General features: G+C 35.7%; 1 protein-coding gene across 1 annotated transcript in view; it reads left to right on the top strand.

Moving 5' to 3' along the window:
- Positions 1–13,787, top strand: part of LOC102866193 (ankyrin repeat domain-containing protein 26-like) — a 188,640-nt gene that overhangs the window by 100,844 nt on the left and 74,009 nt on the right. The window contains exons 15-16 of the mRNA XM_006887109.1: positions 5,551–5,624; positions 11,022–11,185. Coding sequence (XP_006887171.1) covers positions 5,551–5,624; positions 11,022–11,185 — 238 coding nt within the window. The remainder of the gene's footprint in view (positions 1–5,550; positions 5,625–11,021; positions 11,186–13,787) is intronic.

Genomic DNA, 13,787 nt, shown 5'->3' with positions numbered 1-13,787 from the left:
GAGTTGTGGGATGAGATCAAGAATATCATCCAGGAAAAAACAATAGGACATTATAAAAACAGAAGAGAAAGAGAAACTTGAAATAGATGTCAGACGAGATTCTAAAGATTGCACTGGAGCATTGAGAAGTCACCCGAAAGGAAAACATGTCGAAGTGAAAAGCTGAACAGACAATTTCAAAGGGCAGCTTGGGAGGACAAAGCGAAGTATTATAATGGAATGGGCAGAGAGCTGGAATTGGAGAATAAAAGGGAAGAACTCACTCTGAATTTCTCAAGCGGAAAGAACTGAAAAAAAAATTTAAGCCTCATATTGCAATACTGAAAGATGCTATGAACAATATATTGCATGACCCAGAAAGCATCAAAAGAAGATATGAGGTAGTACATGAGTCACTGTACCAGAAAGAATTGATTGACACTGAAAATTTTCAGGAAGTACTATATGAACAAGAGCCAAAGTTAATTGAGGAGAAAGTAGAACACTACATTGAAGGCATTGGTGAAAAATAAGGCCCAAGGAATCTATGGGATACCAAATGATTTGTTTCAATTAACAAATGCAGCCTTGGATGCACTCAACAGTCTATGCCAGGAAATCTGGAGGATGGCTGTTTGGCCAACTGATTGGAAGAGATCCATATTTTTTCCCATTCCCAAGAAAGGTGATTCAATTGAATGTGGAAATTATCAGACAATATCATGATGTCTCATTAAAGCAGAATGCTGCTGAAGATCATTAAAAAATTGCTGGAACTGTACATAGATAAGGAACTGCTAGAAGTTCAAGCAGAATTTAGAACAGCCCCAGAGATATCATTGCTGATTCCAGATGGATCATGGCTAAAAGTAGAGAATACCAGAAGAATGCCTATTTGTGCTTTATTGACTATGCAATGGCATTTGACTGTGTGTATCATGTCAAGTTATAGCTGACATTGAGAAGAATGAGAATCTCAGAGCACTGTGTAACCTGTATCTGGTCCAGGAGGCTGTTATGTGAATGGAGCAGGGGAACACTACAGGTTTGGAATTAGGAAGGGAGTGTGTCATAATTGTATTCTTTCTATATACGTATTCAATCTGCACGCTGAGCAAATTATTCAAGAAGCTGGATTTTATTAGGAGGAACTAGTTGGGTTCTAATAAATTCTTGTTTTACCTAAATCAAGGAACTTCTAAGATGCTCTGTTGATATTCAGAGTGGCATGCTGTGAAGATCCTTATTATGCTAGATAGAGTGTTTTAAAACTTTCTATTTTAAAATCTGCACTACTGTTTGGTTCTTGTGGATTTGATTTTCTTTGAAACACTCTTGGCACCAGCAGTCAGGAAATCAAAAGATTAATTGCATTGGGAAAATCGGCTGTCAGGGAGCTCTCTAGAGCACTGAAGAGCAACGACCAGTCTGGAGCCCAAGGTGCACCTGATCCAGGCCATGGTCTTCACAATTCCTTGCTATGCATCAGAGCTGGACAATGACTAAGAATGACAGAAGGATCGAGGCCTTTGAGTTGTGGTGCTGGAGAAAAGTGTTCAACATACCATGATGGGCTGCCAGGAGAACAAAGAGGTCTCTCCTGGAGGATGAAAACCAAACTGCTCCTTAGAGGCAAGGATTTTGAAGCTCCATCTCACATATTTTGCATATGTTGCCAGGAGGGATGAATAGAGGTACAGCACAGGAGAGGAAGACTCAGATGAGATGGATTGACTCAGTGACTGGGGAAATGAGATAAGGTCTGTCAGAGATGATGAGACTGGCTCACGGTAGGGCTAGGATTAGCATTGATGTGCATAGGTTGCTATAAGTCGCAGGCAACTCGATGGCACATAACAATAACAACTACTACTACTATCTGTGTTATAACAAATGTACTTACTAAAAAACTTGTTTAAATACATATTTTAAATGCCTTTTATTTTTGAGCAAGTTCTGATGGTGTTATCCATAGGGAGTTGCTCTATTAGCCTAAAAGTTGTGCCTTTATTTTGGATCCAATCCACCAGCGACTATGGTGGAAAAAGATAGATACTCTCCTCACTTGGAATTTACAGCCTCTGAATACCCCCTGGATGGTCACCTATGAGTCATTTCTGACTCAACAACAGAAGATTTTTAGTTTTATTTTCTAATGGGGATTGCAAAATACATTTAGCTCTTTGAAGTTAGTTCCTTGTTGCAATAAATACTATTTCATGTATGATTTCTATCTCCCCCGAGCTTTGCTTAGTTTCTAGTGTCAAGAGGTGAATGACGATAAAAGATCAACTTGATTTGAAAAGTATAAATGGTCTTCTCTATTTCAATGTTTAGGCTTTTTGCACATGCTTCTCTTATTTTAAAGTATAATTACTTTCAAAATAGGAATTCTTGGAAGTGATAAAGCAAGTCTTTGTGCAACTAATTTTTACATTAATTTTAACAGATTATTTCTGATAGTGTTCCACCGATTTATGTTGTCTATCCACCTCAACTTAAAAATAAAAGAACAGAGAGTAAACTGCATAGACACATAAAAGGTAAATAATAATTTTTTGAGAAGTCATTTGACAGAATATTTCTTTAAGCATGAATACTGATATATCCCCATAACCAAAGAAAGGTGTATAGAATGAGAAAGAAAAGTAAATTGTGGAGGATCAAAGATTTCAGCAAGAGCTGAAGAGTAGCCACTAAAGAAGCTAAACTATTCATTTCTTTTCAAAACACCTTATAAACTAAGGAAATTTGGTAATTAAGGAAAATGAAAGGAGTAAAAGTAGTTGAAATAAAATATGAAGAAGACTGGAAATACAAGTAGTAATTGAAGGAAGAAGAAATCAGGAATACATAGTGGAAGGTGGTATGAGCAAATGGTTAGGAACAAGATATGAGAATGTAGAAAGGCAATAAAGTGAGATTCCAATTCTAGAATTTGTCAGAGAACAGATTTAAAGAAGGAAAAAGCGAGATCCAGTTTGGGAATGCTAAAGCCTGGTTAAAATGCCTATTAGAAAGGAATGGCTTTGAACAGTCTGTAGAAATTGAGGTGCTAACCGAAAGGCCAACCCCCTCTGGAGGTTTGAATCCACCTATGGTTCTTTGAGAGGAACATGTATAATAATCTCTTCTTCAAAAAGTGCTGGGGAGTGTGCTTATGAGTACTGGACAGCAATGAGTAACTAAGTGAACAGGGGAGAAGATTGAGGCTAGATTCCAAAAGGATAAGTTTAGGAAGCTAATTCAATACAGACCAGAGCTTCTGAAACATTAACGAATCACTAAAAACCTTGTTTAAAATGTAGGTTCTAATTAGAAAGTCTCTAGTTGTTTATTTCTGTGACTCGCTCTCTCTCTGTAGCACTTTACCCTCTCTTTCATTTTCCTGGCTTGACTTAACTGCTAGTGATAACCGCATCACCAGTCTCTACCTTTTAGATCTGTAGTAGTAGTACTTATTGTTAGTTTTCATTTAGCCAACTTGAACTCAAAGTAACCCTATGAACAACAAATGAGAACCTAGCCTTATCTGGTGCCACCCTCAAAATCCCTGCCAAACTCTAAGGTTTTTCCTCTGTATTGCTACTGCCCCTGTGTGTGGCATCTGCCTTGTAAGTGGTCATCATTCCCTACTCATTACCGTATTGATTCCAGCTAACCTGTGGGTATGTTCTTATGGGGCCCCATTCTTTGGAAAAAGACATCAAACTTGTAAAGATTGAGGATCAGTGAAAGAAAGGAAGACCCTCCACAAGATAGATTGGCACAGTGACTGTAACAATGGGCCCTAGTATGTCAGAAATGATGAGGAAGGCACAGGATAGGGCAAGGCTCAGATCCGTTGTTCAAAGATTTGCCATGAGTTGTCCTCAATATGATGGATCCTAACAACAACAACCTTACTGACATAGCTCAGGTATTTTCTCTAGAAAAGCCAACTTTAACACCATTTACGTACATTCTCAACTAGATATTCCTATATCCTTCCTTAAAGTTCATGCCTGGCACTTAGTAGAAACTCAGGAAGTAATTACTGAGTAAAGTAAACAAATACTATTTATACAATCATGATTTAAAGATCATGCCTTCTAGAAAGTCTGGGTGTAATATGGACAGACATGTCAAGCAATAATTTCGCTTCAGATATAAAAAAATACAAGAGAATAATCTTTCAATTATTAGTATAAAAACTAAAGTAAGGGACACTTTTCTTTACCTGAGGAAAGACATGCATAATCAAGGAAGAATTCACATGGTTGATTGTATTAAAAAATGAAGATAACTTTGTCAGATAAATAGTTGTGAAAATATTTCATGTAAAATAAACAGTCTGTGTGCTAATCAAAATCAAACTCATTACCCTCAAGTGAAAACCAACTCACAGCTGACTATTCATCCAGTTTTCAGGAAGCTGTAAATCTCATGGGAGGAAATTGCCTACCTTTCTTTTTTTTAACTGTGGTTTTAATGAATGGTTGGACTTTCATTTATTCCTTTTTGCACAGTGTTCATTATTTATCCCCACTTTTCTTAGTTTCTCCCCAACTGCCATGCCAGTCCTGTGTTATCATAGTAGTATTATGCAGTACTTGTCCTTTTGTGACTGAGATATTTCGCTATACATAATGTGCTCCAGGGTCACACATGTTGTATAATACTTTATGAGGTCCTTGTTTTTCAGTGCTGTGTAGTATTCTGTTGTGTAAATATGCCATGGGGGTTTTTTTACCCATTCATTTGTTGACGGACACTTGGATTGCTTCTGTCTCTTTGCTATTCTTTCTCAGAATTCTACTAATTGTTGTTTGTTGTTGTTGTGTACCATTGAGTCAGAACTGACCCATAGCAGACCCTGCTGCAGGTTTTAAAACACAATTAACCACATGCACAGAAGGAGATTTTTCATCCTTCTCCTGTGAAGCAGCTGGTGGATTCGAACTGCATGCCTTCAGGATTGCAGTGCAGTTCCTTTCCACTCCCTCTTCTACTGATAGAAGTAAAAATTAGTAATTTTAGGAACTAAATAATGTTGTAATTGAAGCTTAGTGTGCTAAAGAAAGTACTATTTTATGGAAGAAAATATATTTGGTATCCCTACTATACCTCTGATGGCTTAGTGGTAAGGAGTTGCACTGCCGACCCAAAGGAGTGTGGTTCAAACCTATCAGCTGACCTGTGGGAGAAAGCTGGGCAGTCTTTTCCCATGTGACTTACTCCCTCTGAAAAACCACTAGAGGATCAGGAGTGAGTCATTTCCAACTCAATGGGACTTAACAATAATAATCCTATTTTTTTTATTTTTGCCTATATGACAAGAAAATGGACATTAAGAATTTATCTTTGAAATGTTTTATATCTCTTAAATCTGTGATATCTAGTGACTCTCCAAATGATTTGACAAATTTTTTATTATTTCCATTTTTTCAAGAAATAAGTATTCCACTAAAGGTTAAGCTTAATTTAAATTCTCATTTGGTGAAATGTTATTTACTATCTATTTTTATAGAGATTCTATGTTACCTAACTGGTCTAAGATACGTATTTTATTTAAAAATCTAAATGTTTCAGCAGAACTAGACTTAAACCTGGCAACAGATGAAGAGCAAAAAATACTTGATAAAAGTGACAGCGGCCAGTTAGAGGTATGGAAAGAAATTTTACTTAAGTTTATGATTTGATATTGCTTCCTGTACTTCAATATTTAATATGTAGACCAAGTTAAATTTCCTTTTAGGATAGGTTTCTGGAGTCTTTAGCTGATAAAATTTAGCAATTTTTAATTTTAAAAATATTGTAGTTATAATACTTTAAAATATCTATGCAATGAGGGTTGCAGAGTGGATTATATTTGGGGGTAGGGGGTGGGGTTTGAGGAGGTGTGGGGGGGGCGTGTGTACCAATGAGGGAGTTTTTCTTTTGCTTTTCAAGGAGAGGAGCAAATGGGGGGGGGGGAAGGGGGAAAAAAAGGAGAAAATGAAAAAGAAAAAAAAATGAATAAAATAACAACTACTAAAAAAAAAAATCTTAAAATCAATGTTATTGACAGTGAAATCAATTGTTATTGACAGTGAAATGAAAAATATTTCCCTATTCATTTTTCAAACTTCTGTATGTGATAAAGAAGCTAACTTTTTTTGTTGTTGTGTGCTGTCAAGTGGGAACCGACCCATAGCTGACCCTCCAGTGGCTTTTCAGGGGCAGTAAATTGCGTAGGAGGAGATTGTCCATCCTTCTCCCACAAAGCAACTGGTGGTTTAGAACAACTAGTGTTTGGGATTGTAGTGCAAGTTCTTGCCACTGGACCACCAGAGCTCCCTACAATAATATAGAAGTTGAAATTATGAAAAATACAACAGTGACAATCAACACATGGGATTCGTGTAGAGGGAGTAAACACTCTCGGTAGATGAGATTTTGCAGTTTCATACAGCCAATTACTAATGTTCAAGATTTATTCTGCCTGTGGTTCTTATGAAATGAACTTTAAAAAAATCACAACTCTAAATGTAGAAGGAAATTGGGTTCATAAAATCAACTCTACTGCCTATTAACAGGATTGCAATGTTCAGAATGGGACATATGATGTAAATGTACAGAAAATTGTTTTCTTACATTTATCACACTTCTTTCCTTGGTTTTATTTTAGTATAAAAAGTCTGTCAATATTTTCAAATTTGATATATCATTAGTGGATATGAACATGTATTTGAACTTAACTAATGCAGATAGTAAGTACCTCACACAATTATAGTGTATAGTTTGAATCAGAATTTAAGAATTTCTTTCCTAATTAGTAATTTACTTTGACTCCTATAAATCTGAAATCTGCCCAGTCTGTCCAGTTATGGAGCACTGGTGGCATTCCCCATGGCACTGCTAAGCCTAAGGTGGGGCCTCTCAATTTGTTTGAATCCACCAGCAGTTCAGTTTGAGAAGTGTGAGCAATTTCTTCCTGTGTAATATACAGCCTGCCGGTGAGTTCTGGAGGCCTAGTCGAAAAGAATTGTGCTGTCAACCCAAAAGTATGTGGTTTCAATCCTCTAGCTGATCCATGGGAGAAACAGGAGCAATAAATCTCATGTAATTTACTACCTTAGAAACCCCGTTGGAGGGTCATCTATGAATCAGCCCCAACACAACAGCAATAATAACAAAACCCAATAGAATTGGTTCCAACTTTACAGCAATAAGTTTTAGTTGACTCTCCAGCCTCTAAAGTGTCAAAAAGAAAGGGAAATGTATTACAGGGTCCCATTCCTTAAGGTATGTTGTTGTGTACCCTCAAGTCAGAACCAACCCACAGCTGACCCCCCAGTGCGTTCTCAGAGGCAGTAAGATGCACAAGAGGCGAGTACTCATCATCTACCACAGAGCAGCTGGTGGATTTGAAACATGTGCTTTTGGGATTGCAGTGCAACTTCTTAACACTAGACCATCAGAACTCCCTGTTGAAGGTATAGTGACCTTAACACTAGACCATCAGAACTCCCTGTTTAAGGTATAGTGACAGAACTTATTTTTAAGTGATGAAACATTTGCAGCATTAAAAAAAAATCTTCAAATTCATTTTTAGTAGGTTCAATACATAATAAACTTTTGTCCAAAAACTGGCCATTTTAGATTTGCATGTTCATGTTTTCTCTTATTTTACTTTAAGATAATAACACTATACTGTCTCATAGACAACAGACACAACTTTAAACCTGTCCTAAAAACTACAAAGAAACAAAAAATCCAACAGGACAAGACAGACAAACAAAATTACCGAAGTACAGAACTAGAAAATATTTGAGAGTAGGAAAGGCTGCTAAAACTTCCTGATAAGGAATTCAATAGAATGATGATTGTCAAAATAGTATGGAAAAGAAGTTTGAGGAAAACTCCAAGAACACATAAACAAAATGCTAGAGGGTTTTTTAAAAAATAACAATACCAAATGGATAAAAAATTAGAAGCAATACAAAATCCAGCAATCTGAAATTCAGAATATTGAGACCAAATTTCAGAAATAAACAACACTTTGAAAGGACAAAGGAACAGACTTGAAGAATTGGAACACTATATTAGTGAAATGGAGACCAAATCCTCCAAGAATAATATATTAGAAAAGCAAATGGGGGAGGAAGGATAAGAAATGAAGATACAATAATTAATATGTGGGGCAATATCAAGAAGAATTACTTAATGTAGTATTAGAATTCCACAAAAGGAAGAAATTCAAAAGAAGATAGAGAACAGAAGATTTGCTGTAAGAAAACTTCTCAAACATTTTTAAAAAGGAGAAATTACGCATTCAAGAAGTTGAAAAAAAAAACCTCAAAGAAGACAGACCTCAAAAGAATCATATCAAGTCATATCATAATCAAGTGTTCCTAAATTAAGGACAAAGAACTGAAAGCTGCTTAAGAAAAACCAAGAGTGACCTACAAAAAGAGGGAAAATAACACTGAACTTAGATTTTTTCATCAAAAGCCACACAGGCAAGAAGATAGAATGACATATATAAAAACTCTGAAAGAACTGCAATCCCAGAGGTACGCGTTTGAATCCACCAGACGCTCTGCTGGAGAAGGAAGGGCAATCTCCTGTACTAGTCAGATCTGATTTGATGGTTGTTGTTGTTGTTGTTTTGTGCCGTCGAGTCACCTGCGACTCATATCGACTCATATCAATTCTCCTTCTATCCTCCTTGGTCATTGTCCAACTCTCTGATGAATAACAGGTGATTGCAAAGACCATGGCCTGTATCAGACACACCTTAGTATTCAAAGAGATACCATTGCTCTTCAGTACTTTGGAGAGGTCCCTAACAGCAGACTTTCCCATGGCAATGTGCCTTTTCATTTCCTGGCTGCTGGTGCCAAGACTGTTGACTATGGAGCCAAGCAAACTAAAGCTGTGTACAATCTCAATCTCTTCACCATCCATCCTGATGCTGCCGATTGGTCCAGTGGTGAGAATCTTTGTCTTCTTGACATTGACCCTCAATCCATATTGTAGGCTGCAGTCCTTGACACTCTGCAGCAGGCAAAATTAAATAAAAATTATTAAAAATAAAACTCTGAAAGGAAAAAATTTCCAACCTAGAATTCTTTACCCAGAAAAATTATCCCTCTAATGTTGTTGTGTGTTTACTGTAGAGTCGGAACTGACCCATAGCTGACCCTCCAGTAGGTTTTCAGAGTCAGTTAATCACATGGGAGGAAATTGCTCATCCTTCTCCCATGAAGCAGTTGGTGAATTTGAACTGTGTGCCTTCAGGATTGCAATGCAGCTTCTTGCCACTAGGCCACCAGAGCTCCTTATCCCTCTAGTAAGGCAATGAAATTAGGACATTTCAGCATAAAGAGAAACTAAGGGAATTTGTTAAAACCTGAAGAAAGATTAAAAGGAGTTTTGTGAATCCAAACTCAACAATCGTAGACATTAAATTAAGATGTCTGACAACATCATTCAGAAACAGACCCAGACAAAAATATGCAAAGTGTAGTGAACATATGATACTAGAATAAAGGAATGAGAGATAATAATTTATAAGTAGGGGCAGCCACAATTAAGTCAGAAAAAGAAGTGTAAAATTAATGGAAATGGAAAAGAAGTCAAGGTGATTTTTGAAATAGAATAAACTACTTGGGGCTGGGAAATAAAATAGTAGCTGTTACAGAATAACTTCTGAGAAATTTTAAAACCCCATCCAACTAAAAAAAAGGGGAGTCCATGAAGATTTTGTAAACACAGAATAACAGCAATAAAGATAAATATAAGAAAAGCCATAAACAAAATGAAGTCAGTACAGAAAATGAAACAAATCAGCAACACCACAAAAGAGTGTGGCGAAATGGCAGCAATAAAGCCATACCTATTGACAGTCATACTGAATGTGAATAAATTAAATACACTAGCTAAGATAAAATAAGTAGGATAATGGATAAGAAAACATGATCCACCACTACACTGTCGACAGGAGACACATTTTTTTACACAAGCGTGAAGTGGGGGGGGGAATAAATATACGGCAATCAAAAAACAGCAGAATTGGCAATATTAATTTTTTATAAAATTATTATCAAGACAGTAAAGGACAAAAGTGTGTTGGCTTTTAAGTTTGAGAAGGTCCAGAGCTGTTTCCTTTAAAATAAAAGATGTAGGAGGCCACAATAAGGCATTAATCTTTTAGCAGTTACATATTCATTAATTTGAATTAATTCATTAATTTGAATTTATCAGATAGTTTATCTGATTAATTTCCTGAATTCAGTACTATAGAATTTTATCATCTGCGTTAGTACCATAAAATTCCAGCAAACACCATTTTAGAGGCTCGAGCTGAATGATTTGACCTTTAGGAAGAGTCTGTCATTATCAGACAATAGTGAAACAAGAATGGATAGTAAATTTTTGTTTTAACTCCAGATTAAAGTTTTATGCTTGGTGTTGTTTGTGAAATTTAGAGACTATTACCCACTTTGTAGAATTTCTCACTAACAACAAATCAGCAGTTTCACTGTTCTCATTTTTCAACACTTTTAGTTTTTATATTCCCAGGATCCAAATTTTAAAAAGGAGAAGAATCTTTAGAAGAATGAAGAAAGAGTAGCTACATGTAAAAAGAGAAAGTTTCAATTCTGTGAATGTTGATATAAGTGTCTCACCATCTAGACTGAGATTCTCTTTGTCTTTGCAATTATCTGTCTCTGCTACTCCAATGGGGTGAAAATGTTAAATAGATGTGTGTGTGTGTGTGTGTGTGTGTGTGTGTGTGTGTGTGTGCGCGCGCGCGCGCATATATATATATATGAAATCAAGTTAAGAAAAGGCTGACGTTTTGAGAAATTCTGCATTTTAAAATTCCAACAGAAATAATTGGGAACTTGCAAAACTTTCACTGGTCTGTAATAAAAAGAAAGGAAGCTCAAAAATATTTTTAGTGATAAAAATCATAACAAGCTAAGAGTCAAATTACAGAATGGGCAAACACATGAAAATAATTATTAAATGAAGTAATAACACTTATCCTAAGTATCAAACTTTCATTAAAGGTTGCAAAAGAAAACAGCAAAAGTAGTGAAGTGAAAGTGTCAGAAAACATACATGATCTTTCTGTAAATAATGAAGATTATGGATTAAAGCAGGAAAGGGAAGCAAAGAGCATTTATATTGAAAATAAACTCTTTCCAGTTAAGAATGATGAAGAATCTGACAGGTAAACCTATATATAGAAATAATTTGACTGTATGTATTCTTATATTTTTAATAAACAACAAATTTTATAAATATATTGGCAACCAAGATGTTTAACTTTGGCTAGTAATCAGAAAAATTGCAAATAAACATACCAAACCACTTACTAAACAACATGCCTCCAGAAACTCTATGAACTTTGATAAATGTCGATAGTTGTAGAGGGGCTTCAGGCCTTTTGTTCATAGGGTCATGAATTGTGCTCAACTCAAAGGCAATCAACAACTACAACAACTTATTAAAAGAAACTAGTGGAATAGTAATAAAGTCAAATTTTAAAATGTGTAGAAAACAATGTTCTAACATATTGGGATGTTTCTGGTTTTTTATTTGTTTTTAATTGATTTTTATTAAAGTTTACAGAGACTTTGGTTTTCCATTCATTCATTGCTTTACTTTTCTCCATACCCACCCCCTCCTCCCAGTTAGATTTTCTTTTTGAAAAGTAAAAGAAAAAATTATTTCATTGTTATTCAATCCCTCCCCCCAACCCCCACTCAAGTGCACTCCACTGTGCTACCTTCGTTCTGGACTTCTGTCATAACAATAACATCTAATCATATATCCCTTTAAACAGTTCTATCCTCATCTGTTTCAATAGGAGTGGGGAGAGACTGAAGAAAGATGGGATGTTTCTGTTTTTGTTGGGTTTTTTCCCTCACAATGGGTTTTGTTGTTGTTTTTGGTCTTAGATTTTTATTTACTTTTTCATTTATAGTGAGTGAAAATTTACAAATCATGCCAGTTTTTAATTCAGTTATACATGCACATTTTAGAACATTAATCGGTTTTCTTAATTGCAATGTGTAATCACTTCCTTATTGTTTATTGAATTTTCCCTTTACCCAATTTATCTCCTTATTACTTTTCATTCTCCTTCCCTCCCTTCTGCTTCCTGATAAGCATCCAAGAACAAGTCTGTGTAATTCCTTAGTTTTACAATAGTGATTTTTACAATATTTACTCTTTTGTGACTGGCTTATATAACTCAGTATCATTTCCTCTAGATTCATCTGTGTGTATAAGTATGAAAATATTGATTCTTGATCAATATTTTATTGTTGAGTAATAATCTCTTGGGTGAATATATCATAGTTTCATTAACCATTCATTCTGTTAGGAAAGATCCTTGTCAATTGTTACTGTTTTATGTTTTTTCACATTAGTTTCAAATATTTGAAACTAATTAATCATTGGATGTACAAAATTCTATGGCCTCATTTTGTCACTAAGATCCTATTTTCCAACCACCAATGCTTCTTTGTTTCCAAAATTTGTATTCCAGTCGCCAGCTATTATTTATACACCTTAATTTCATGTCCAATATAAGACTGCAGAAATTGTTAGAAATCCTCAATTTCTCCATCATTGGCTTTGGTGGGCTAGAGTATATATTTAAATAACAGCAATATTAACAAGTCTTCCTTGTCTGTGAATGGGTGTTATTCTGTCTCCGACAACATAGTCCTTAAGGTCAAAAATCAATAGCTAAAAAAAAAATTAAAAAATTTTTTAAAGATCAGTAGCTTACTTTCTACGAAGATGACGCCAAAAGTGAAAAAGGAAGCCCCTGCCCCTCCCATAGCTGAAATGAAAGCAAAGGCATTAAAGGCCAAGAAGGCAGTCTGGAGGACATCTACAGCAAAAGGGAAAAAAAAAAAGATTTATATGTCATCCATCTTCCTGTGGCCGAAGACACTGAGACTCCAAAGGCAGCCCAAATACCCCCAAAAGAGTGCCCTAGGAGAAACAAATTTGACCATTATGCCATAGTCAACTATCCCCTCACAACACACTTGTGTTCTTGTGAATGTCAAGGCCAACAAGCACCAAATCAAACAAACCGTAAAGAAACCCTATGACATTGATGTGGACAAAGTCAACACACTTTTTTAAATTTTTTTTATTGTGATTTTAATGAAAGTTTACAGAAAAGGTAGAGTTTCATTCATTCATTGTTATGCATTTTCCTCCCTCCTCTTTCCTTCCACCTCCCTCAGTCCACTTTGTAATGTACGTCTTATTCTGGACTGTTGACATACACTTTGATTAGGTCTCAGGGAAAAAAGGCAGCTTATGTTCGACTTGCTTCTGACTATGATGCTTTGGATGTTGCCAACAAAATTGGGATCATCTAAGCTGAGTCCATTTAGCTAATTCTAAATATAAATTTTTTTTGCACATACAAAAAAATCAATAGCTTAGTTCTTTGATCAGGTAGAAGTCATTTTTTTTAAAAAATTAATGTTCACAGATCCTTTTACATATTTAATGGACACATTCTACATTTTTGCATCTATCTCCTCTAACCAGATATTTTTGCAAGTGCACTATTGCTCTGTGAGTTTGCAATAATACCTGGGTGGAAGCAGGGCATTGTTGGGGTAGGGGATGGGAGATTGAGAAGTGCACATTGTATAAAAATACAGTGGGGGAAAAATTTTTAAAAATACAGTAGGGATACAACCACTCTGGAAGGCAGTTTGGTGTTTCCTCAAAAACCTGAACATAGGCTGGCATTGGGGTGGGGGTAAGACTGAGAAAAACTGGATGAAATATGTTTA

The sequence above is a fragment of the Elephantulus edwardii genome, unplaced genomic scaffold, assembly GCF_000299155.1.
Source record: "Elephantulus edwardii isolate Elephantulus edwardi_28Jun2011 unplaced genomic scaffold, EleEdw1.0 scaffold00054, whole genome shotgun sequence".
Taxonomy (NCBI): domain Eukaryota; kingdom Metazoa; phylum Chordata; class Mammalia; order Macroscelidea; family Macroscelididae; genus Elephantulus; species Elephantulus edwardii.
This window is presented reverse-complemented; position numbering and strand designations above follow the sequence as displayed.